This window comes from Crinia signifera, chromosome 2 (genome assembly GCF_055691185.1).
Source record: "Crinia signifera chromosome 2, ASM5569118v1, whole genome shotgun sequence".
NCBI lineage: Eukaryota > Metazoa > Chordata > Amphibia > Anura > Myobatrachidae > Crinia > Crinia signifera.
Window position 1 is genome coordinate 79,450,008 of NC_139218.1, and position 27,690 is coordinate 79,477,697.

The 27,690-nt window shown below is 42.5% G+C and overlaps 1 protein-coding gene across 1 annotated transcript in view; it reads right to left on the reverse strand.

Annotated features, from left to right (window-relative positions):
* Positions 1-17,181: 17,181 nt before the first annotated feature.
* The window catches only part of SMS (spermine synthase), a 154,402-nt gene continuing 143,893 nt past the window's right edge, over positions 17,182-27,690 (reverse strand). The window contains exon 11 of the mRNA XM_083172464.1: positions 17,182-21,130. Coding sequence (XP_083028590.1) covers positions 21,091-21,130 — 40 coding nt within the window. The 3' untranslated portion in view covers positions 17,182-21,090. The remainder of the gene's footprint in view (positions 21,131-27,690) is intronic.

Below are 27,690 nucleotides of genomic sequence, written 5' to 3' on the forward strand. Positions count from 1 at the left end.
GCTAGAGGTACATGCCACAAAAAAAGTAGCTGTGTTCTCACAAGGAATGTGTTCTAAAATTACACCACCCATTAGCACAATGTTATTCGCATGTAGTGCCACTGATTCACATTCTACCACACATCAATTTCCCTTATTCCCGTTACAAAATACCGTAGAGTCCATTATTCATGTTACTTCAGGCCTTTGTACCGTTAATACACATTATGCCACACAGTAGTGCCCTTTATATAAAATTCTAATAGTAGTAGTGCCTTTTACACTGAATGCCCACAGTATTACGTCTTACACTGAATGCCCACAGTAATACGTCTTACACATAATGCCCAGAGTAATACGTCTTACACTGAATGCCCACAGTAATACATCTTACACATAATGCCCACAGTAATACGTCTTACACTGAATGCCCACAGTAATACGTCTTACACATAATGCCCACAGTAATACGTCTTACACTGAATGCCCACAGTAATACGTCTTACACTGAATGCCCACAGTAATACGAATTACACTGAATGCCCACAGTAATACGTCTTACACATAACGCCCATAGTAATACGTCTTACACATAACGCCCACAGTAATATGTCTTACACATAACGCCCACAGTAATACGTCTTACACATAATGCCCACAGTGATATGTCTTACACATAATGCCCACAGTGATACGTCTTACAAATAATGCCCACAGTGATACGTCTTACACATAATGCCCACGGTGATACGTCTTACACATAATGCCCACGGTGATACGTCTTACACATAATGCCCACGGTGATATGTCTTACACATAATGCCCACGGTAATACGTCTTACACATAATGCCCACGGTGATACGTCTTACATATAATGCCCACAGTGATACGTCTTACACATAATGCCCACAGTAATACGTCTTACACATAATGCCCACAGTAGTACGTCTTACACATAATGCCCACAGTGATACGTCTTACACATAATGCCCACAGTGATACGTCTTACACATAATGCCCACAGTGATACGTCTTACATATAATGCCCACAGTGATACGTCTTACACATAATGCCCACAGTAATACTACTTACACATAATGCCCACAGTAATACGTCTTACACATAATGCCCACAGTGATACGTCTTACACATAATGCCCACAGTGATACGTCTTACACATAATGCCCACAGTGATACGTCTTACACATAATGCCCACAGTAATACTTCTTACACATAATGCCCACAGTAATAGGTCTTACACATAATGCCCACAGTAATACTTCTTACACATAATGCCCACAGTAATAGGTCTTACACATAATGCCCACAGTAATGCTGCTTATACTTAATTTCCGGAGTAATACAAGTTACACCTAATGCTCATAGTAGTGCTGCCTACACAAAGGGGGTGATTCTCTAATGATCGGAGGGGTCCGAATTCATCCCCATTCCAATGGTTGGGGGTCTGCGTATGGGCATATTTGTGCATGTGCAGACCCTGGCACCGAACGGATTCAGCGATTTACACACTGGCTAGGCCATTCATTGTGGGGAGGGAAGGGGTGGAAATGGCTCTGGACCATAGGAACACATGACTTCAGCACCCATCCCTTTTAGGCGGACACCGGAGGAAATAAAAGTCAGTTCAGTAATACTGTTTACACATATGCCCTTAATAATACTGCTGACACATAATGCCCAGTGTAATAAAGTACACATAATGCCCACAGTACAGTTTCTTACACATACTACCTAGACTAGAGGAATGCACATAATGCCCACAATAATGCTGCTTACATATAATGACGCTTACACATAATGCCCAGAGTAGTGCCCCATACCGCCCCGACAAATACATGCCCCCGCCCACTGCCATAACCCCTTGCAACCATGCGAGGGGATGTGTTATGGAAACACATCCCTCCACATGTCCCGCAGCAGGAGAAATCAATGGAGACTGACATATTTGCGTCACACTCCGTCATGGCTGCATTTACATGGGAACAGCCAGCGTTTGCATGGGGATGCCCATGAAACGCTGGGCATTCCCATGGCCCACCGCCCCTGTGCGAGAAGCACGCTGACTGCGCAGGGGGTGAAGGCGCCTGCACAGAAGCCCTGCACACTGTACTGTACATGTACTGTATTAACACCAGGGTGGCAGTGGCACTCACAGAATTAAGCCTATGATTAAACACTAATAGGTAGATGTATTAAGCTCGGTGAAGTGATAAACTGTGTTTTTTATCACTGGCCAATCAGCTCCTACCTGTCATTTTTCAACCCAAGCCTGTAGCTTTACAGGTAGGAGCTGATTGGCCGGTGATAAAAAACAGACAGTTTATCACTTCACCGAGCTTAATAAATCTGCCCCTAAGAGACAATTATTCTAATTCTAATTACTTCTGTGAGTGCCACTGCCAAGTCTGTGTTACTACGGATGGTGCCTCTCTCCTCATGTAGGGGGAAGGCCACAATGAACATTATAGTGGCCCACTGTTCTAGCCCTGGATAATTGCCCCCTTTATTTACAATGACACACACCTTTGTTAGACTGTGAGAGGACAGAAAGTGCCTCCCAGCATGGCCTCCTGACCCTGACTGTGTCCAGGACGGCTCTCAAAACCACCGCCAGCCCTTCCCCTTGCACGCATGTGTGGGCACAGCGACGGGGTCATGACCTCCCCTGCCCGGCTTCACAGAGGGAAGGCAATCGCAAGGTCCTTCTGGCACCGTGACCCGGAGAGGAGTCACTCAGCAGTGCGGTTGGCGAGGAGTCAGGCGGTGGCAGTGGCAAATGCAGGATTTTAAAAGGGGGGCTTCCAAACAGTACCCCAAACCATAGGCAGACATGTCACATATTCACACCCATCTCCAGCACAGCCCCCCCCCCCTCTTCCCCTCCCATAGGCAGACATATTCAGAATCTGCCTATGGGGTTTGACCTGGAGGGGGATCTGAGTTGTCACAGGCATTTCACATATTTACAGAATCCCCTCCAGCACACAGCCTACAGTAGTACTGGCACATGCAGTTTAATGTTTTCCCCCACTGTACCTCACAGAGTCTACAGACTCTGCCTTAATGCAGACACTGTAGCTGTCACTGTCACAAACAGCCAGAGAACACCCCCACCCCCCGAATCATACCCACAGTAGTGACAGACTAGTGCTGGTCACCCTAGAGCCACAGTAGCCCACTCACTTCTCTAGAAAGCTGCTTGGCCAGGCCACACTCAGCGCTGCTGCTCCTCGGTGTCTCTCTCCCCTCTCAGGCTGACGTCATCAGTCTGAGAGGTGCACTGCTCCCCCTGCCTGCCAGCAGCTGTATCTTCAGCTCACGGCAGCAGCAGCAGGGACAGGGAGTAGGGAGTCAGGGGCAGAGGGAAGCACAGCTCAGCTGACTCGCCGGCACCCGGCTGGGGAAAAAACATCAGCACCGGGCCATCGATACATCGGGCAGCCAGGGGCGTGCGGGTCTGGGCGGGCAGCCAGGAGTGCTCCCAACGCCCGGTTGCATGTGAAACGTGCCGCTGCCTTTCATATATTTAGGCGCAGGCTCCGGCAGCTTACAGTGTGGCAGGAGGGGAGGAAGCGCCTCTAAGGGCCGGCGCCTACCTGCTTTGCAGGCTGCGCTGAGCGGGTAGCGCCGGCCCTGCCTGAGCGCTCCCAAGTCCCCCCGAGCCTGCCGCCGACGTCACTGCTACTAAAAGTATGGCGGCAGGCGGGGGGAGCGGTGTTAGAAGAGCTCCGGCATGTGATCGCCGGAGCACAGGTGATGGAGGGTTGGGGGGGGTGATTGGGGAGGGGGGGCTCTAGAGGTGCTGCGCCAGTGGTGCACACCTGGACACCACTGGCGCGCACCTATTTCATATTTGTGGTATGCCCGGAAATTTTCCGGGACAGCCCGCTGCGGCAGCGCAGCTGAGCCCGGAAAATTTACGGGCATACCACTCAAGGGGTTAATAAACTCTCTTAAGGGAAAATTATAAGGCACTTGAATATATAATTCTTTAGTGTAAAATGAATTAATTTAAGACCCCTCTTTCAATAGGACCCAATGGGAATTATCAGAGAGTGATATGAAAATGTTATTTCAAAAGGCCACAATTAATGCACCCAAAAAAATTGCTAATTTTGTCCTATACAAAGCATCAGATAGAGAAGCTTAGCCAGGTATCCCCTTACTCCTACAGGACCAGCAATCAGAATCAGTTTCTGTGATGCTCACTCCCTCTGCTTCTCACCTGACCGCTGTCCTGACACTGGCCTCACTGAACGCTGCAGCACGATCCAGTGGGTGGACGTCTCCGTTGACAGACTAATCCTCCCGGTGTAAGCTGTTTGCCATGTGGAAGCCAGCCCACAAGTGTTCTTTATCTCGGTACAAACATTCAGGTGTAGAACCCTGGCTATGCTTTTATGTATTAATAAATTACTCTTTTAATGCACTATGAGGCACCCCTTCTTGTTTTTTTTTGTCTAGATCTCTACCTCTTTATATCCCAGAGGAGCTCATGCTTGAGAAGGGTGCTGTAGCCTGACAAATTCACAAGGCCTCATTAGCCTGAGAACGCATAGCGTTTTCATGGGAACACCCATGAAACGCTGGGTGTTCCCATATGCTAATGGGCTGCACAGTGCCTCCCGCCCTTCTCCGCCCAAAGTGTAGGGTGCCTGCACCAGGCGAACCGAAAGTTCGCCGTGGGTGCACGCACCCTGCGTCTACACATGCGCAGAAATGCATCTGCGCATTTGCAGACGTACTTCGGTCCTCCGTGCGAACGAACGGAGGACCAAATTAATCTGAGTAAGGTCCATAGTCATTGGCAATGTAAGAAATAATATTTGAAATAATAATTTTGCCCTTCAAACTTTTCTTTCATCAATGAATGCTCCTTTTTCAGCAATTACAGCATTGCAGACCTTTGGCATTCTAGCTGTTAATTGGTTGAAGAAATTTCACCCCACGCTTCCTAAAGCACCTCCCACAAGTTGGATTGGCTTAATGGGCACTTCTTGCGTACTATACAGTCAAGCTACAACCACAACAGCTCAATGGGGTTGAGATCTGGTTACTGCAGTGGCCACTTTATTACAGACAGAACACCAGCTGCCTGCTTTTTCCCTAAAAAAATTCTTGCATAATTTAGAGGTGTGCTTTGGGTCATTGTCCTATTGGAGGAGGACATTGGCTCCAATCAAGTGCTGTCCACATGGTATGGAATGGGTTTCAAAATGTAGAGATTCCTTATTAAATGTACAAATCTCCCCTTTACCAGCACCAAAGTAGCCCCAGACCAACATATTACCTCCACCATGTTGGACACATGGCGTCAGGCACTCTTCCAGCATTTTTTCACTTGTTTTGCACCTCACAATTGTTCTTCTGTGTGATCCAAACACCTCAAACTTTGATTCATCTGTTCATAACAATTTTTATCTCATCATCATCTTCCTCTGTCCAAGGTCTGTGTTATTTTGCCCATATTAATCTTTTTATTTTAGTGGTCTGTCTCAGATATGGCTTTTTCTTTGCCACTCTGCCTAGAAGGCCAGCATCCCGAAGTTGCCTTGTCACTGGCACTTTGCAGGTACCATTTACTGAAGCTGCCAGTTGAGGACCTGTGAGGTGTCTATTTCTCAAACTAACGACTCTAATGTACTTGTCTTCTATGCTGGTTAGAGCCTGTTTGTGCTGTTCTCTGAAGGGAGTTGCACACACCATTGTAGGAAATGTTCAGTTTCTTGCCAATTTCTCATATGGAATAGCTTTCATTTCGAAGAACAAGAATAGACTGTCGAGTTTTACAAGAAAGTTCTCTTTTTCTGGCCATTTTGAGAGTATAATCGAACCCACAAATGTGATTCTCCAGATTCTTCACTAGCTCAAATGAAGGCCAGTTTTATAGCTTCTCTCACAAGCAAACCTGTTTTCAGCGGTGCTAACATAATTGCAAAAGGGTTTTCTATGGGTTTTCTTATCATCCATTAAGTCTTCTAACGCGATTAGCAAACACAATGTAGAACACTGGAGTGATGGCTGGTGGACATGGGCCTCTATACACCTACAGATGGAGCAGCTCTCATTAGAGCTACTCTGGACGATTCTATCGCCATCTGCCATTTGCCAGCCCGCAGAAGGAGAGACGCCCTGCCACTGCCCGCACTCCCCCTAACCCTGCCCATCTCCCTGAAGTGAAGATGGGCTGGGTTTCCACCATCCGCCTCCAAGTGAAGGGGACACGCATGTGTGTGAGATGCTTGCGCATCCCCATCAGATGCAGCACCTCGCGATTCCCTGGGCTGGCTGAGAGGCTCTACATCTGTATGTAAATATTCCTTTAAAAGACAGGCATGAATGGTAGTGTGTGTGTGTGAATATATATATATATATATATATATATATATATATAGTACTTGTGTAGTTTCCCAGCGCCACTTGCATAGTCAATGTAGTGTCCCTGTCAACATCAGCGTCGTTTTCCTGCAGCAAGCGTAGTCAGCTTGTGTCTGCGACTGTGTGTGCATTCGTGGTTGACCGGAGCTTGCGCAGTAAGCGCAGTGAATCAGCGTTGTGTCACCGCTTATTACATTATGGTCGTGGCTATCTGGAGCTTATGCAGTTAGCGTAGTCAGTCAGCGTTTTGTCACCGCTTATTACATTGTGTGTGTTATGGCTATCGAATCATTGGCGATTTTTAACCTACCACGGACCGAGGAGTCGGTGCTTTTTTTTCAGCAGCAACACTTACTGGCAGAGACACAGACCTATGTCAATGGCCATCCTATGGCACTTAATGCGAAGGAGCGTATGTGGCGCTGCCACATAAAAGGCTGCAGGAAGGTCACCTATCCTTTCTGACCCTTCTGCGCTTCATTTTTTCATGGGGCGAGGAGTTGACGTGTGTAAGGTTTGGTGAGCGGCACCTCAAAATCTCCAACAAAACTGCCTTATATATGTATTTTTCATATTTAAATCAGGCATACAGATATAAGGATATGTTATAAGGGAAGAGGGGATATGGGGATAGACCAGTGCACAAGTTTAGATAGGGACAGTAATTTGGATGTATGTATGTATTATTCCACAATGTAGTAGGTACAAGTACAAGTGATAAAGCTTGTTTTTAAGTTAAGGGTGTGGAGGTGCTCCCTAGAAAGTGAAAATGTTTTATTGGAAAGAAGAAGGGGACAGACTCTCTTTTTGTTGGGGCACTCTTAATTGGAAATTTGTATGATAATGTAAAGAAAGGATGTTCAGAGTGATTGGTTTAAAGGGGACTCAGTAGGTTCCTCAAATATGTATAATGCGTAGTAATTTAGTGATACAATAATTGGTATGTTCGGGGAATTATCCCTGATATGAGTATGTTATAGCTAAAAAAGATTTCTTTATTATAATTTCTTAAAATTAAGCACTAGACAATGACACACAAAACAAATAACACGAAAAAGAAGAAGATACTAATACCCCACAGGTTAAAAATATTTGTGGGGTATGCTCCCCTAGATAGATGTTCAGGGAATGCGTTCCTTCTGAATAGCTGAATATCTGGTAATCACCTTGCCACAAGTATTAAACAAGATAGATTGTATTCAAAAAGGAAAAATATTATAGCTAACGTATCAATTGTTATGCTCACAATGTTGCAGTCTCCCCCTTAGAGGTCAGATCTAAATATCTGTTCTGGCTGCACACAGTGATATCCCCAGAGGCAGTGTGACAGAGTATATAGAGTCTGATCAATTAATCCGTCTGGTCAAAATCAATGCAATTTATCAATACGAAAGAGCATGTACTGTACAGTATTAGTATCTTGGGATTTAGTGGGTATAACACTGAATTGTTATGAATAAAGCTTAGCGAAAATATAAGTAGTTTCAATAGTAATAGGTACTGATGCCAAAAAAGGTAACAGTGATTTTTTGAGGGGGGTCTCCTCCCTGAGTGGTGAGAAAAAGGCGAGAAAGAGGTAGTAGAAAGAAGAAAATTAGATTAGACAAGTCTCCTAGGTGACAAATCACCAACTGTATATACCTATAGTGTGGCAGTGAATACGGCTTTTCACAGCTAGGTCTCCCTAGCTGTTACTGGTCATATTCCGCCATACCAGCTGCCATTTGATATAATCAATGGGCTTTTGTAGGTATTGTGGGATGTCAACCTAATTCCCTGTAGTTTCCCTTGAGGTGGCTGCTGCCCAGCTATATATACCTATGACAAGTTTTGGGGTTCAATGGTTTCCTACAGTGGGGTCACCCCCTCTGTGTACTAGAAAGGCCCAGGTTTTGTCAGCTTCCGTCAGCATAGAATTATGCTGTGGGGCTTCTAAGGTATTGCGGGTGAGCGGACCTCAAATTGCCTAGGGGTCCAGAGTGGATTGCTAGGTGGTGGCTGCTGCCCACTGTGATATACCTATGACAGTGTTATGGGAGTCAGGGGTTTCCTGCAGGGGGGTCACCCCCTCCGTGTACTCAAATGGCCCAAAGGTCTGTCAGCTTCCGTCAGTGTCTTATAACACTGAGGGGCTTCAGAGGTATAGTGGGTGAGCGGACCCCCTCACTTGTCCGTATAGGGATTGAAGAGCAGAAAGGGGGGACTGGTACAGTGCAATGTTTCTAGGACAGGTAATTACTAGGGAATTAAGAATGGTAAATATTTTTGTCCATTCTAAGTGAACGTGGACCACACTCTGTTCACTACTGTCGGCACCAGGAGGTTTGGGAGAAGTATGGATGACGGTAGTCGGGTGAAAAGAAAGTGAAAAGGGGGGGGGGAGAAAAGAAGGGTTAAGTGGAGACAGGGAGCAGAGTGGAGAAGACCCGGATTACCTCCTTGTTCACCCCGGGGGTCAGACCCAGGACCTCGCCGGGGTATGCTGTTTGTAGCACAGCTGTCAGTCACAGCTATTCGTGTGCCGTACGCCGGCTGCTGGGATGGGATTGTATCCCCGGGACCCGCTGTATCTTAGTGTCTTGCTGAGTCTCGGCAGCGTGTGTTCCTACTCGCTGTCAGTCGCGCCGGCTCTAAGCAGTCTGTCTCACTGCTCGTCGTCAGCCGCGTCCTGTCAGATGGTGCAGGCGGCGTGAGGAACGCCGGCTGCTGGGATAAGATAGTGTCCCTGTGACCCGCTGTATCTCAGCGTCTTGCTGGGTCTCGGCAGCGTGTGTTAATACACGCTGTCAGTCGTGCCGGCTCTGAGCGGCGTGTCTCACTTCTCGCCGTCAACCACGTCCTGTCAGAGAGTGCAGGCGGCGTGAGGGGTAGTAGGAGGTATCGATTGGGACGTCCTTGGAAGTCCAAGTGTCCCTGGACGCTGTCAGCCCACAACAAACGATCGTTTCGCCGTTCTCACACATTAGGCTCTCACACATTGAGAAAGCCTAACGGCGAAACGATCGTTTGTTGTGGTCTGACAGATGCTGACAGCAGCGTCCAGGGACACTTGGACTTCCAAGGACGTCCCAATCGATACCTCCTACTACCCCTCACGCCGCCCGCACTCTCTGACAGGACGCGGTTGATGGCAAGAAGTGAGACACGCCGCTCAGAGCCGGCACGACTGACAGCGTGTATTAACACACGCTGCAGAGACCCAGCAAGACGCTGAGATACAACGGGTCCCGGGGACACTATCTTATCCCAGCAGCCGGCGTTCCTCACGCCGCCTGCACCATCTGACAGGACGCGGCTGACGACGAGCAGTGAGACAGACTGCTTAGAGCCGGCGCGACTGACAGCGAGTAGGAACACACGCTGCCGAGACTCAGCAAGACACTAAGATACAGCGAGTCCCGGGGATACAATCCCATCCCAGCAGCTGGCGTACGGCACACAAATAGCTGTGACTGACAGCTGTGCTACAAACAGCATACCCCGGCGAGGTCCTAGGTCTGACCCCCGGGGTGAACAAGGAGGTAATCCGGGTCTTCTCCACTCTGCTCCCTGTCTCCACTTAACCCTTCTTTTCTCCCCCCCCCTTTTCACTTTCTTTTCACCCCACTACCGTCATCCATACTTCTCCCAAACCTCCTGGTGCCGACAGTAGTGAACAGAGTGTGGTCCACGTTCACTTAGAATGGACAAAAATATTTACCATTCTTAATCCCCTAGTAATTACCTGTCCTAGAAACATTGCACTGTACCAGTCCCCCCTTTCTGCTCTTCAATCCCTATACGGACAAGTGAGGGGGTCCGCTCACCCACTATACCTCTGAAGCCCCTCAGTGTTATAAGACACTGACGGAAGCTGACAGACCTTTGGGCCATTTGAGTACACGGAGGGGGTGACCCCCCTGCAGGAAACCCCTGACTCCCATAACACTGTCATAGGTATATCACAGTGGGCAGCAGCCACCACCTAGCAATCCACTCTAGACCCCTAGGCAATTTGAGGTCCACTCACCCGCAATACCTTAGAAGCCCCACAGCATAATTCTATGCTGACGGAAGCTGACAAAACCTGGGCCTTTCTAGTACACAGAGGGGGTGACCCCACTGTAGGAAACCATTGAACCCCAAAACTTGTCATAGGCATATATAGCTGGGCAGCAGCCACCTCAAGGGGAACTACAGGGAATTAGGTTGACATCCCACAATACCTACAAAAGCCCATTGATTATATCAAATGGCAGCTGGTATGGCGGAATATGACCAGTAACAGCTAGGGAGACCTAGCTGTGAAAAGCCGTATTCACTGCCACACTATAGGTATATACAGTTGGTGATTTGTCACCTAGGAGACTTGTCTGATCTAATTTTCTTCTTCCTACTACCTCTTTCTCGCCTTTTTCTCACCACTCAGGGAGGAGACGCCCCTCAAAAAATCACTGTTACCTTTTTTGGCATCAGTACCTATTACTATTGAAACTACTTATATTTTCGCTAAGCTTTATACATAACAATTCAGTGTTATAACCACTAAATCCCAAGATACTAATACTGTACATGCTCTTTCGTATTGATAAATTGCATTGATTTTGACCAGACGGATTAATTGATCAGACTCTATATACTCTGTCACACTGCCTCTGGGGATATCACTGTGTGCAGCCAGAACAGATATTTAGATCTGACCTCTAAGGGGGAGACTGCAACATTGTGAGCATAACAATTGATACGTTAGCTATAATATTTTTCCTTTTTGAATACAATCTATCTTGTTTAATACTTGTGGCAAGGTGATTACCAGATATTCAGCTATTCAGAAGGAACGCATTCCCTGAACATCTATCTAGGGGAGCATACCCCACAAATATTTATAACCTGTGGGGTATTAGTATCTTCTTCTTTTTTGTGTTATTTGTTTTGTGTGTCATTGTCTAGTGCTTAATTTTAAGAAATTATAATAAAGAAATCTTTTTTAGCTATAACATACTCATATCAGGGATAATTCCCCGAACATACCAATTATTGTATCACTAAATTACTACGCATTATACATATTTGAGGAACCTACTGAGTCCCCTTTAAACCAATCACTCTGAATATCCTTTCTTTACATTATCATACAAATTTCCAATTAAGAGTGCCCCAACAAAAAGAGAGTCTGTCCCCTTCTTCTTTACAATAGATATAAGGATATGTCCCAGTACCAAAGTGCGAATGTTTCATCTGTTGTAAAACACAGCCACATTCAGTCAAGCTCCCTAACACATGTGGTTCATAAGTCCCTGGCACTAAGGAGACCTGCCTACTCGCTGGCCACTATTCTGCGTCAGTGCCCAGACCAACAGGCAGATGAGAGTTTTAAACTCTTCCTCACTTCCAGTGCAGATATCCAGCTGGACCTGTGCAAGTGGAATTTGAACCTCCACTGCTGCTGCAACTTTGCTTTAATCTCACTTGGAGGAGTCTGATCCCACAGGAATTAATACTCTTCCGAGTAACAGATATACCCATCACAACTTGAATAAGAAATGCTAGCACCTCCAGTCCTTTTCAGATCATTAGGAGAGCACCACTCCACAATGTGAAATGTATAATGAGCTCACTAAGGAGGCAGCTACAGCTGAATAATTTTATATTTCACACACTAATATATTACCTGTCAGGCACATGGCTGTCAAGGGAACATAACAAACACACAGTATTTATTTTAATTATTTAGCCATATGTGTTTGAGATGTTAAGATTTACATACCTTGACAGATCTTGGGATTTTAGACATTATGTTTACATGTCTGAGAAGATGAATATATTTCTCTCTACAAAAAGCCATTTCATGTTAAAAACTGGCTGCAGTGTTCTTCAATTGGAATATTGCCACTAAGGGATATACTTAGTAAGATGGGAGTTCTATTGAAGATGGGATGTTGCTTATGGCAACCAATAAATCAGAATCTACTTCTAATTTAATTGAGCACTTTCTAGAAGATAAGATAGAATCGGATTGGTTGCACATAGCAACATCCCATCTACAATAGAACTCCCATCTTAGTATATAAATCCCTAAGTATACTCACTGTTTAGCCCAGGGATGGGGAACTTTCGGCCTTCCAGCTGTTGTGGAACACAAATCCCACCATGCCTTGTTACAGTTTTGCTATGTGGCCATGCTACAACTGTTGCAGAGCATGCTGGGATGTGTAGTTTAACAACAGCTGGAGGGCCGAAGGTTCCACATCCCTGGTTTAGCCTATCTTTGTCACCCCTGTCTGTCTGTCACTCATGTTCATGACCAGGACCCTCTTTTCTCATATACTTTTTCCTTCTTTTACTTAAACGACCTTCAATGGCACCAAGTCCTGCGTTGTAATGTCACGTTGATACTTATCTCAGTGTCGTCTGCTGATGTAGCTATATTTATGTACCCTGTAGTTTTCCTCTATTGTATTCAACTGGAAGTGATGGTTTTGTTTATTCATGTCTTGTAAGGTACGGACAAATTTTTGATATGTTTTTTTAGATGCATCATGATTTAGAGACTGATTGAATGTGAGGAATGAAGGACAGTTCAGAGTCGCGGATGACCCCTAGGCAGCGAGCTTGTGGAGTAGGATTGATTGTTGCATTCTCAACAGTGATAGAGATATCAGGTTGGTAACTACTCTTGGCTGGTGGGAATAGGATTCATTCTGTTTTGAAAATGTTGAGGTTGAGGTGGCGAGATGACATCCAAGATCAAATGGCAGAGAGGCATTCAGATACACGGAGCAATACTGATGGTGACAATTCAGGGGAGGATAGATTTGAGTGTCATCAGAGTACAGATTTGATTAGTTTGCCAAGAGAGGAGGTATAGATTGAGAAAAGCAGAGGACCTAAGACTGAGCCTTGAAGTACTCCAACTGACAGAGGCAGTGAAGAGGAGGTAGAATCAGAAATGCGAACACTGAAAGAGCAATTAGATAGGTACATGTAGGATGAGAACCAAGAAAGGGATGTGTTTTGAAGACCTAGGGATTGTATTGTCTGTTTGAGAAGAGAGTGGTCGGAGTGTCAAATGCAGCTGAGAGATCTAGAAGAATAAGAAGTGAGAAATGGCCTTTAGATTTACTAGCAGTGGCCAGATCATTTACTAATTTAGTCAGTGCTGTCTCTGTGGAGTGTAAAGCCTGACTAAAGTGGGTGCAATAAGTTGTTGGAGTTAAGAAAGTCTGTGAGGTGAGTGTAGGCAAGTTCCTCAATTTACTTGGAGAGGCACGGGAGCTGAGAGATAGGACAGTAGTTAGAGAGACAGTTTGGATCAAAATTCTGTATTTTTGAAAAGGGTAATAAGTGTATGCTTGAACAGTGAAGGAAAGATACTAGTAGAGAGAGAGGTTACAGATTTTAGTTAAGTTTAGGATAAGCACAGGAGACAGAGCTTTACTGACTTGTAAGGTTATAGGATCAAGAGGAGAGTTAGTGGAGTAGGAGGATGAGAAGAGTGTTGATACTTATTTATTTATTAACAGTTTCTTATATAGCGCCCACAGATTCCGCAGCGCTTCAACCTCACTTGTGGGGTCAAATGAGGAGAAAGTGGCAAAGGGCTCAGGAAAGGAAAGGAAGTGAGCTGGTCACTGACTAAAGAAGAGCATGCCATTTCATCTTGAATTTTATCAATCTTATCCTTGAAGAAGGAATCAAGTTCTTGTGCACTGATATTAGCTGGTGGGAAGGGTGAGGGAGGGTAAAGAAGTGATTTAAATGCATTAAAAAGTCACTTGGGCTTGGTGGCATGAGAAGCGGTTGAAAATATGTTTATTTAGCAGTGTCCAGTGCAGTACGATAGGGGTGGTAGGTAGTCTTAAATGTGACAAAGTAATTTGGATTTTGAGTTTTACACCACTTATGTTCAAATCTACGTGATAGTTTTTGCAGATGTCTTGTTAATTTAGAGTGCCAGGGTTGGCACTTTATCAAGGGCTGTTTGTAGAGTCTGGTTTAGGTGAGATACAGCTGTCTCAGGACTGGCAAGTGTAGAAATGGGTGAGAGCAGTAGTTGAAGAGAGGTAGAAAGTTGTTGAAAATCAATAGCATTAGTATTTCTGCGAGTTAGAGGAGACTTGCATGATTTCAGTTTTAAAAAGTTTGGAGAAATGAAGAAGGTTGAGAAGGTGATACAGTTGTGATCAGAGAGAGGGAATGGGGTGTTCGTGAATTCAGAAAAAGAGCATAGCCTGGTGAATACAACATCAAGGCAGTTGCCTTCCTTGTGAGTAGGAGTCAGACCATTGGGTGAGGCCAAGAGAGGCGGTTAGAGAGAGGAGTTTAGAGGCATGAGGAGAAAGTGTGTTATCAATAGCAATATTGAAATCACGCATGATGATGGTGGAGATGTCAGAAGATAAGAAGTGTGGAAGCCAGGCAGATAAATCTTCCAGAAATTGTTGTTTGGGAAGGCCAGTTTGGGCAATAGATAGCTGCAACACGCAGAGAAAAAGGGGTGAAAACCCTAATAGAGTGAACTTCAAATTATGTGAATTTGAGTGATGGAACTGGTGGTAGGACTGTGTATGTGCACAACTGGGACAGTAATATACCTACCCCACCTCCTTTACTGTTACCAGGTCTGGAGGTGTGTGTGAATTGCAAACCACCATGTGATAGTGCTGTTTATAGTGTATGGAATTTAGAAATTGACAGTGGTGATCGCTGGTGTGAGCGCTTTGCCATTATCCTTGACACTGTAAGCGTAGGTTTGTGAAAATACCACCCTGCACATTTTGTATACTCCCCTTGTATACGACCGGTTGTACGACCATTTTCGGAGTGTTCTGAGGCCATGCCCAGAGAGACACCCACAACACGCCTTGCTTTCGTTGTGCGCTTGCAAATTTTTTATGCTCTTAGTGATGCAAGTTTGGAGGTCTGAACACTTTGGCACATGCGCATTGCGTACATGGTGCCTGCGCAGTAAGGTAAAATATGCTGCCCCTGTGAATTTGCAGCTTAGCCAGTCTCTATAGTTTGCTGTCACACAGCATTATTTATTTCCAGTTTCTTATATATCGCAGCAGATTCCATTGCGCTTTACAATAGTAGACAGTGATAAAACAAACTGGGTAACAAAAGACAGACTTGGAGGTAGGAGGGCCCTGCTGCAAGCTTACACTCTATAGGGACATAGGAGGGAAACACAAGGACAGGCACCAGTAATAGCATAGCAGACCCACCAAATTGCAGGTCCAGAAGGGAAGCTATATAATACATAAGTGCCTCAGAAGGTTATGCGTGTGGTACTTAAATATGATAAGCTTGTCTGAAAAGGTGAGTTTTCATGGAACACTTGAAAGTTTGGAGGCTGGTGGAAAGTCTTATTGTGCGTGGAAGGGCATTCCATAGGGTGGAAGCAGCTCGATGAAAGTCCTGTAATAATGAATGGGAGCTAGTGATCCGTGCAGAAGAGAGGCGCAAATCTTGCGCAGAGCGGAGTGGTCGAGATGGGAGATATTTTGTGGTAAGTAAAGAGATATATGCTGGTGCAGTATGGTTAATAGCTTTATATGCAAAAAGAAGTATTTTATATTGAATAAAGTAATATACAGGTAACCAATGAAGGGACTGCCAGAGCGGATCAGCAGACGATAAGCATCTTGCAAGGAAGATCAGCCTAGTAGCAGCATGTAAAATGGATTGCAGTGGTGAGAGTCTGTTCTTGGGAAGACCAGTTAGGAGTCTATTGCAATAGTCAATGCGGGATATAATGAGTGCATGGATAAGAGATTTAGTAGTGTCTTGTGTGAGATAGGGTCGTATTTTGGATATGTTTTTTAGATGCATGTGAAGGTGCCCACACACGCACCGATCCCGGCGTACGTTTTGGGCTTAAATAGCACACATAGCATCGTATGCCTTGTGCATACGATGTGCATGCGATGTGATGCTATGCTAGAAAAAGCTAGTACAAAAAGTATGTGCAGCACATACTTTTTGTACTGTGCGATGAGGTGCCGCGGGAGTGCGCACCCCATCGCATAGCATCGCACCGCCGGGATCGGTGCGTGTGTGGGCACCTTAACATGACTTGGAGATCATTTGAATGTGGGGAACAAAGGACAATTCAGAGTCAAGGAAGACCCCTAGGCCAATGCTGCTTTCCCTCTGTACAGTAAGTGTATATCAGTGCTTTATACTCATGAGGTGTGCAAACTAAAAAAAAATACCATTAAATACATTTTGTTTATAACATGATCAGGTTCCCGAAGGTAAATTTGACTAGTGTTGTAAAATAGAATAGCATCTATGTCCTAATGTGGTGAAAAAACAAGTCCGACTCTCACAACAATCCAACGTAGCATGGCCGCCGCTCAGCTACCACTTCGAGAGTCCTGTTTCTGGGATGAAGCGGTCTATTTACGGATGGACCAATCTGTATGCACTAGTGATCTCTATCTCCGATACCTCATCTAGTGCAGAAGCCGATTTCTTTGATACATGCACAGCATTCTGAAATCCGCCAGATGTGTGATAATTGTCCATTTGTCCTTGTGTGTTATCTTTATTACAGCTGAAATGCACCAAATTTTCTTGTCTCAATAATTTGCTACATTTAGTTTAGTGGCACAATACAACTAGAACATATCATCCGCAACATTTCTAACTCATGTAATGTGGAGGCATAAGGTGAACATAAGCTTCCTTTCTACAGATGGACACTATACACACTAACTTACCTACTTGGTTCTATGCTTATATATGTTGCCAAGTTTTTTTTTAGTTCTAACAATAATTTTAGACACAGGAGCAATAATTTGACAGTAATGCAAGTAATAACTGTGTACCTTTATTTAAACATAGGTACTACACGGTGCAGCAGATGCAAGGCAAGCAACCTTCTTGCAAAAACCAAATCAATAACAATCAAGTTTTCTGAATGCATCACATTTCCAGATGGAAGCAGAGTTGTAGTGCAAACAATGAAAAAAAGCATATCAGTCAGTATTGTAAATCAGTTTGTACACAAGGTGATCTAATAATCCCTGCATAACTAACGAAGGTTTGTGAATAGATCCCAGTGTAAATGGATTTTAAATCCCCTATCTGTGCATCTGTAACTTATATCAAATACAATGTCTATACTCACAAATTAGACTGTTGTTGGACTCTACAACAGTGACAAACCACAGTGAATTATCGTGACAGAAAATGTGGACTCCCAAAGTTCTATTGAAGGAATGATTTCACACAAAACCAATACCCAATGCCAGTGCGTCAATAAAAAAGGTTCCCGTGGTTGGATAAGGTACAGTTCCGCATTACACTAATTCATCCGGAGACGCTACAGGTTTTGTGGAACCACACTTCAAAAAAAAAATCTAAAAATATTTCTAAAAGAAAATCAATAACATTACAAAATACACAGTGACTAAACAAACTAAACAAATAGGATGTTTGAATTTTCTAGATCTGTCTTCTTCAAGTAAATGACTTGTAATTCATGTGCTATTATGGCATTCTCTTCACTTTCAGGAGCATCTTAAAAAAATGATAGCCTGCTTTATCCAGTTGGTATAAGACCGGACCGTAATGCTCAAGTACGCGTTTTGGGATAATAATGATTTTTAATTAAAAACACCTGCTTCTGTGAGTAAATTAAAAATATACTTCCAGTGTGCATTTCTCACCAGTAGTTTATATCAGAAATCTAAAACTTACACTTCAGGATACATTTTTTTACCTAAGCAAAATCTTTGTTTCCTCCAAAAAATGTTTTAATTGTATTAATAAAATTCACAAGAATACTGTGATCACAATAATTCAATTTAGTGCAAAACAAAAGTAAAATTATATTATCCCTGCTAATGAGGAACACTTTAGGTCACATTTTCAACTGCAAGTATATATCTTTTTTAAATAAAACGTGTTGCTACTACTATGCTTATAGGTTATGGATATGGACAGAGTAATGTGTATTGTAATAAACCATGTCTCTAGTGTAAGCAACTGTTATGTCCATGGTTTCAGGCACACACAGATGCATGCCTGCAAGGAAGCACTACATTGTAAGAACATTTGGTAACCATTTTAACAGCAGGACTATGTCTTGTACATTGTTGAATTAATACTAAAAGGGAACATAAGCATTTTATACATAAATAAATAATTTTCAATTTACAAAATAACAAAATGAAGGAAATAGCAAAACTGAGTTGAAACTAATATCAACCAACCAAATACAAGCTTTGATCAGTCTAGTGCAAGTCAGACTAAATACAGCAAATGTCTGATTGATTGCAGCATAAATTGTGCTTTTAGCTCCATTTTTTAGAAAATAAACATTTAAGGGAAGAAAAAAGGCACACAGCACAAAATGTACCTTTCTGATAGCAGAGCTGCAGTGACAAGAGTATTCACTCTTAAGAAGGTACATATATGTCTGGACGAGACTGTACACACTTTTAGTAGACCAGTATATTGAGATAACCCTAAAAAATATTACACTGCAAGAAACCAGGAGCAACTTAAATATGGGCAGACCATCAAAAGCCCGCGGTCAGCATTAATCTGTGAACACTGTCTTTTTGCTCAATGTGTTCTGGTATCAGCCAAAATTAAAGAATCTTTTCTTAAATCTGAAATGGAAGCACTGAATGCTCGACTTGTATAAAAGCTATAAGACTTTTATAGGGATAAACAATACAATGCAGGCGTAAATATAAGAGACAGATGAATGTAAAGATTTTACAGCAATTGTTTCACTATGGATAAATAACACAATTACTGTGAATTATTGCTTATAACTGTATACAGACTGTAGCCTAAAAATAACTACTCTTAAAAGATCCACCCACACACACATAAAAGGGGTATTCAATTGGCGTCAAGACCTTGGGCTAGCCCGGCAGGAGGTCAGCTCGGCAGGCGGGATTCAATGTCCCGCCTGCCGAACACCGGAAAAGGGGGCGTGGCCACGAAAAAATTTATGGAAATCGTGGAGCTGCTGCTGGACAACTCCTGTCTGTTCTCGGCAGAATGGTCCCGACTTCTTGTAAAGTCAGGCTCGTTCTGCTGAGGTCCCTGTTCAATGCTGTTGGGGAAGACCGCATTGAATATGGCCCCGTAGCTATTTCCCCCATCAGGAATAACGCGGGGGATTGAATAACCCCTTAATGTGAGCTGCCACTTCCATATATTTGTTTCTACATGAACTTTTATTTTTACGATGTTTTTTTTTGTGAGAGATGCCTTCTTTCATTACGCTTTGATATGCCACAAACTGCTTTATGCATACAGTTGTAATCAATGAACACAGTACACTATCTCATATGCAAAGGTAACAAAATCACACAACTCTACTTGGCAGCTATTGAGACCTTTGTCAAATATACAGAAGGAAGCAAGTATGGATTAAAAAAATTATGTTTAACAAATTATACAGATCTATGGGCCTTCTGCGGGCTTGTATTAGGTTCAAGGTTGGGACGGTCAGCATTTCAAAAGACATGTGCGACCTTCAACAATTTTATATGCTGATTATTCTATTATCACTTGACGTAATATTAATGTAAAAAATACTGTTTCCAAAATTTGTCTATCCGTCCAAATTTTGCAATATGCCTGACTGTTTATGTATTTCCTTAATGCTTTGAAATTGTTAAAGCACAACAATTTTTTTATTGTATTTAATTGTTTTTAAATGTCTCTACAGGTTGAGGCTCCCATATCCAAAATGATTGGGACTAGAAGTATTTTGAATATCAGATATTTCTGTATTTTCTAATTTCTGCAAACCATATTGAGGATGCATTTATGTATTTTTGTCAATATTTTTAATAATTCTGTGCATGAAAAAAGTTTGTGTAAATATACATACATTGTTTCATATACACTCAGCCTAAAGGTAATTTTATACAAAATGTTTTAATCATTTTGTGCGTTAAACAAAGTCTGTGTAGATTGAACCCTCAGAAAGTGAAGGTTTCACTATTTTAGTCACGCTGAAAAAAAAATCTGTACTTCGGAAATTTGAATATGAGACTCAACCTGTATATTATGCATTTACCCATTCTACAAGTTTGTTTTTTTACTGAATTTCCAATAAATAAATAAATGGAAGTGGTTGTGGAAAGCAATAAGAGTTTTGGGGTACCAACACAAATTACACTGCTAATTCACCTACTGGTCACTTTTGCTTTTTACCACAAGTACACTGACATCGTTCACACAGTATTTTAAAATGTAAGGGCTATGAACCAGGTTCCTAGAGAGATTTTGAGTGCGATTGGGTACAGTGAACTTAAATATGTTTATATATGTATCTATATATATATATTTTTTTAATATATTTTTTTGAAGACCCGCTGACAATTCTAACTATCTAGTGACATTTAAATCATAACAATAAATCACATTCTTTAGGTTCAGTGCATTGAGCAGCTTATAGCATGCCGACAATCTCCATCTTAACTTTAAAAAAAAAAAAGGAAAAAAATGAAATAACATAGAACAAAATACAATATTAAAATAACATCATACTAGTTAAAAAAAAAATATTCAACTCACTCTTTTTTATGTCAAACTTAAATAATATCATAAACCACCACTTACACTTCTACTAATCTTTTTTTTTAAGATTATCTATAGAGCATAAATTAAGGTGTTCAAAATGCCGACATGCAGCAGGTGACAAGCCCAATGTGCTCCATGCAGAGTGGAAGAGTTTGATGTTTCTTCTACTCAGGAACAATGTTTCTTCCATATTCTGTAAAACACCCATCTGGAGAACATTCATTAAGGACAGTAAGGAGGATATGAAACAGACACAGAAAACTGGCGTAGGATCGTGTGTTCTAGTGCAAAAACATTCCAATGGATAATAATAGACATTTTTGGTTAACATATAGAGAAAATTGCCTACTCAACTACATGTAAGAAAATAACTTGTATTCATTAACATTTTCTTACATGCCCCTGGAAATCTCATTATACAGATGTCTATAAATAAAACTGACTGCTATGTATCCAGCAGACTGAGCACTAAAAGAGAAGATTTGATGAAAAGTAGAACATACAAAAAAAACCCCACATATTTGCAATGAACCAAAATCAGCCCCTAACCCAATGGTTGGGGTTTTTGCGCGTGCGCATTTGTGCGCATGTTCAAACATCGACTGCGAATGGCCTCTGTGATTTACACTGTCGCAGGCCGTTTCTAGCGTGGAGGGAGGGAGGGGGGGTGAGATGGGGTAGTGATGGGACATGGTAATGCCCAGCGTTTCATGGGCATCTCCATGATAACACTGGGCGTTCCCATGCAAAAGGCTGGCGTCACATAATGTCAGCCACCCGCCCGCAAATATAAATCAATCTCCACTGACTTATATTTGCGAGCCCAGGAGAAATCATTTGATGTTCGCTGACCATCAAATGATTTCTCCTGCTGCGGGCACATGAGATGCGATGTGTTTTCATAACACATCCCCTCGCATCAAAAGACCAAGATATGGAACTCCTTAGCGCTACCTCCGGAGGTAGCGCTAAGGAGTTCCATATCTTGGTCTTTTGGTGTAAACTTTCTGGGTCTGGTATCCCAGCTTTTGTGGTTACTCCCAGCAGCAACCTCTTTGTGAGCGCAAGTGGCTATAGTCATTTTTGTATTTATACATCCCCTCGCATGGATATGGTGGTGTGTGTGTGGGTGGGGGGGGGGGGGTTAGACACTCTGGGGCTCCAGAATCGGGCCCAATGTGTGCTATTGTTCTTCCATAAATCTTTGGCAGTATGGCAATTCTTTTTTAAAATCTGACATGCCAATTACATACAGTTAGCAACAGCATTAAAAAAAGGTGTGTGCAAACTTGTTCTATTTTTTTCTTTTTCAAAATGGGAAAGGGATGCAAGGGGGGAAAGAAAGGGGGAGCTGAGGAGGAATAGGGGAGGAACATATGAAGTTGAAGGTGCGAAAGGCACAGGACTGATTTTAAAGGATGGGCCAGCCTACAGTAGCCAGCCACATACTGTAGGCGCTTGAGCACAGTGCATCAGGAGAGGACCACTGGAGGTGGATGGAGAAGAGCTATGGGGATTAAGGAGGTGGAGCAGCCAGAAAAAGGATGATCTCCATCCTAACACAGCTCATGGAAAGCCTAGACATGAGACCCAATACAGTGACTGGTGTCTCTGAAATACTTGTTGGGGGGTGCGCTTCCCCCTTGTCCTCCCCACCACTTATTCTGACACTTTGGAGAATGTATGCATGAAATCAGACACTGACTAAATTAGCTCAGATTTTGAGTAATTATAACTTTACTCAGAAAGATCCCTAAATATAGACTGGGATGACTATGATCAACATAGTCATGTGTATTGCTCTTTTTGTTCCAGCCTTCAAAGATAATATAAACAAAGATATGTATTTTTTCTATGATCTATCTAGTCATCATTTGAGAAAAAGGATTATAATAAAAAAATAAACATTGCTCATTTTCCATAGTAAATATTTTTACAACTGCACGTGGCCTTGATGAGGACTGTAAATTAATACTGCTAAGAGGACAGCACAAACACATATGAAGGAACAAGGCTCTTGTAAGAGATAAGAATGGCTTGTGTCTACTACAATCACAAGAAAATAGACATGATAAACATGCTTCGTCCTTGACATTCAGTATTATCTATTTCCCTGTCACTCTGCCTACTTATTGCCTAGTCAGGTTCATTTGTTTTCATGCTGAAAAAGACTTAGTCTAATACTACAATTTTTAACACTAGGTGAGCAAGTCCTTCAAATATAAGCATTAAGCCTTGCAGACCCAGGAGAGAAAAGCAAAATAAAATGAAAGCAAACAAGCAATATAATTCTGCTGGAGTAGACTTAGCACCAATAAATCTTTACTCTGAAAAGTTTAAAATTAGCCAGGTCAATCAAATTGCTTTTAAGAAACTTTATACCAAAGCTGTCCAAACCGGTCCTCAAAATATACCATAAGTCCAGGTTTTTTAGACCGCCTAGCTGGTGCACAGGTGTAGTTATTATTACTGTCCACTTTTCATACATTTGGTGTATTCATTCCTAACCAACACATTTAACTGATCCAAGGGTGGCCTGGAAAACATGAACTGTTGGTAGATCTTAAGAACCATTTTAGCCAGCCCTGTTTTATTCAATTGAGCGTACTAAGCCTACTTGAGACAGACTTTGGAGAGACCCATATGGTATACATAGAACTCAAATATAAGAGGACAACTATATTTTTTGCATCTATCCCATGGACATAAAAGAAAGCTAAATAATCTAAAATACCACACCATTCCGATTAAAGATGTAAAGTTTGATTACTACGATGGGTGTGCAAGATGATTTCACATATGCAGTTCATAGGTAGAGTGGATAGAATCTAACTTTCTGGTTGTGAACTGTAATCTCGAATTTACGTTCTTGAGAAGTGTCAATTTATAGTACTGTATATAAGCAGCACACTAAAAAAGTCAACATGATCACTTCCTTCACAACCTTATTATGGAGCTCAAGACCAGAGAACTATGATCTACGACCACAAGAGTGGTCTGTGACAGCAGGACATTTTTTGACAGATTGTAAAAGCACAGTTTTTAAGCGGTTTACAACATTTTGAAATGGTTCCTAGAAGATGAGGATGCTGCAGCCAACTTGTGTCTGCCACCATCATGGACAATGTTGCTACCATGTGTTCCATAGAATTTGACGGCAGATAAGAACCACTTGGCCCATCTAGTCTGCCCCTTTTTTAAACATGTTACCTCAAATCATATTTGATCCTTATTTTTTGTAAGGATATCAAGATGCCTATCCCAAGCATGTTTAAATTGTACTACTGTATTTGCCTCTACCACCTCTGATGGGAGGCTATTCCACTTATCTACTACTCTTTCTGTGAAGAAATTCTTCCTCAAATTTCCCCTGAATCTTTCTCCCTCTAGTCTCAGTGCATGCCCTCTTGTTTTGTTGCTCCTCTTCCTGTGAAGAATGTCTCCCACCTGTACCTTGATATATTTGAAAGTTTCTATCATGTCCCCCCTTTCCCTTCTCTGCTCCAAAGTATACATATTAAGATCTTTTAGTCTTTCCTGGTACGTTATGTGATGTAGGCCATGCACCATTTTAGTTGCCCTTCTTTGTACAGTTTCTAATGTATTTATATCACTCTGGAGATATGGCCTCCAGAACTGAACACAGTACTCCAGGTGAGGTCGTACCAATGACCTATACAGTGGCATTATTACTTCTTTATTTCTTTCTACTGCTGATACCTCTCCCTATGCAACCAAGCATCTGACTTGCCTTCTTCATTGCTTTGTTACATTGCCTACCTGTCTTTAAATCCCCTGAAATAGTGACACCTAGATCCCTCTCTTCCTCAGTAGTTTCCATTATAGTGCCATTTATACTATATTTAGTCTTTGGATTTTTGAGACCAGAGTGCATGATTTTGCATTTTTGGGCATTAAACTGTAGTTGCCATGCTCTTGACCATTCCTCTAATCTACCTAGATCATCAATCATTTGTTTTACCCCTACTGGTGTGTCTACCCTGTTGCATACCATTGTGTCATCTGCAAAAAGGCACATTTTACCCTCAATTCCATTTGCAATTTCAACAATAAAGATATTAAAAAGCACTGGTCCAAGTACAGATCCCTGGGGTACCCCACTTGTAACCTTTCCCTCCTTTGACTGTACTCCGTTTACTACAACTCTGTTTTCTGTCCTGCAACCACACTCTTATCCATTCAACTATCTTAAAATCCAACTTTCAAGTTTATTTAACAGTCTGTGATGTGGGACAGTGTCAAAAGCCTTACGAAAGTCTAGATAAGCTACATCTACAGCCCTACCTTGATCTAGTACTTTAGTCACCCAGTCAAAAAAGTCAATAAGATTTGTTTGACATGATCTTCCCCCAGTAAACCCATGCTGTTTCGCAACCTGTAAATTGCTGGTTTTGAGATATTCTACAACTCTTTGTTTTAAGAGTGTTTCCAACAATTTCTCTACTACTGATGTAAGGCTCACTGGTCGATAGTTGCTTACCTCTTCCTTTCTTCCACTTTTGTGTAGTAGGACTACATTCGCTGTTTTCCAGTCCTCTGGGATTAATCCAGTAGCTAGAGACTGGTTGAATAATTCTGCTATTGGTTTTACCAGCTACCCTTTAAGCTCCTTGCAAGGAATTCATAATGTCCCTACTTCTGGTGGAACTTGCAACAGGCAGCTCCCAGTTTACATCAGATAGATTAAAGTCTCCCATGATTATCACCTCTCCTTTTAATTCCATAGTTCAGGTGGATGCCAGAGTGACTGTGGCCCATTTAGAGAGGGAGATAGGCATGTCATCAGGACACATCCACTTGATACACCATGAAAGGCTTGGCCTGAGCAAGGTTTCTGCATGCTGCTGACCCGAGAGCAGGAGTCCTGAGTGATTTGCTGTAGCAACATAATGGCCAGATTTGATGGTGTCACTCAAACGCATTCTGGTAAATCATCAATAGTTATGAATCCTGAATCTACAGTTTCAAACCCAAGAACAAACAACTGTCGGCCCAGTGGACCCCAGTTGGAGGTGCACTGCCAAAGTAGTTCCAATGTGAGCTCACTGTGGCCAAGCAGATGGTTTCTGTTTTTGTGGCCAAGACCATGTAACTACTATACCACTCGTACAGCAGAGCACGGTCACTGGGAATTGGTATACCAACCAATACCTGCTGCAAATGCTGGAAGCCATTAACAGACACCATCCAAGAACCCCCTCTTGTGGTGCACTTCTCTATTTCAACAATCCACCTACCCACTAGTCCATAAAAGTAGTGGGTTTTCTGGTCCATGAAAGCATCCAGGAACTTGGTCAGCTACCATACAATCCAGACTTGACTCTCTGCAACTTCCTTTTTTTTTTGGGGGGGGGGGGGGGGGGGGGATCTTTTATTGACAGGCAAATAAAGAAAACATTATACAAAAAAGACAAGTTATATGCATTCTTCAGAATAAGACAAAATATAACAGAGAAGCACCAGTCTGTAATATACATAAAAAAAACAGATCCAAAATAATGTAGAGCATATATAATCATTTTTGTGCCTCCTGAAACTAATTGCACACCCCTCGTATTTGACTCCAAACATACCAAAATCCGTGGTTTTGTCATGTCAGGACATGGCATAAAGTGTTACAACTAAGGGCCTAATTCAAACCTGATCACAAATCACCTTTATTCTCAACTGGACAAATCCATGTGCACTGCAGGTGGGGAAGATGTAACATGTGCATAGAGAGTTAGATTTGGATTAGTTGTTTCTGTGCAGGGTAAATACTAGCTGCTTTATTTTTACAGTGCAATTTAGATTGTAGTTTGAACACAGGCCGCACAAATCTAACTCTCCCTGCACATGTTACATTTGCCCCAACTGCAGTGCACGTGGTTTTGTCCATTAGAGAAAAAATGTGCTTTGGCCCTAAGTACTTTGTATTGAGATATATATTTATTATTTATTCATTAACAAGTTCTTATATAGCGCAGAATATTCCATTGTGCTTTACAATAGGACACAGTAATAAGATAAACTGGATATTTACAGGCAGTTAAAATTATGAGGGCCCTGCTCACAAGCTAAGTATTAAATGTTCTAATATGTACACATTTGTCCTTATACAGTACACCTAGCTTTAATATGCCACAAATGTGAAATTCCTGGTGCAAATGAGCCACCGGGTCCCGTGCAATTCTGCTATCGAGTGGACTATGGCACACCAGGAGACTTTGTTTATTAATTTGTTATATGGAAGTTATATTTTGTGTGTGTGATCTGATCTGTATACAGAGCATAGTGGAACTTTTATTCTGAAAAAAAAAAAATCTGCGGCTGCTACATTGTAGCACTTTGTATATAGATTCAAAGACTCAGTCGAACTCAGATATACAAGTAGTCGCATATTAGATTTATCAGTACTCTCCTGGTGCGTCCTAGATGCATCAAGGCGGGACATATTTTTGTCGAAAAAAAGATACCTGACACTACCAAAATCTAATCAGCCCTGGTGCTCTGAGGGGGCTGTTTGGCACAATTGCAGCAATGATGTATGAGGACAAATGGGGGGTATCTTTTTTAACTAAAACATCACCTCAAAAGAGTGTTTGGTTTAAATAAAATATGTTAGCTGAAAGTATTAAATCCTTTGATACAACTGCACAGACACTGATGGCAGCACATTATTTATCATGCATCTCTAAGCGATGTACTGCGAGGCACATGTTAATCAGGCTGCAGCTGGATGTAGGGCACTGGCAATTTGATAAACTT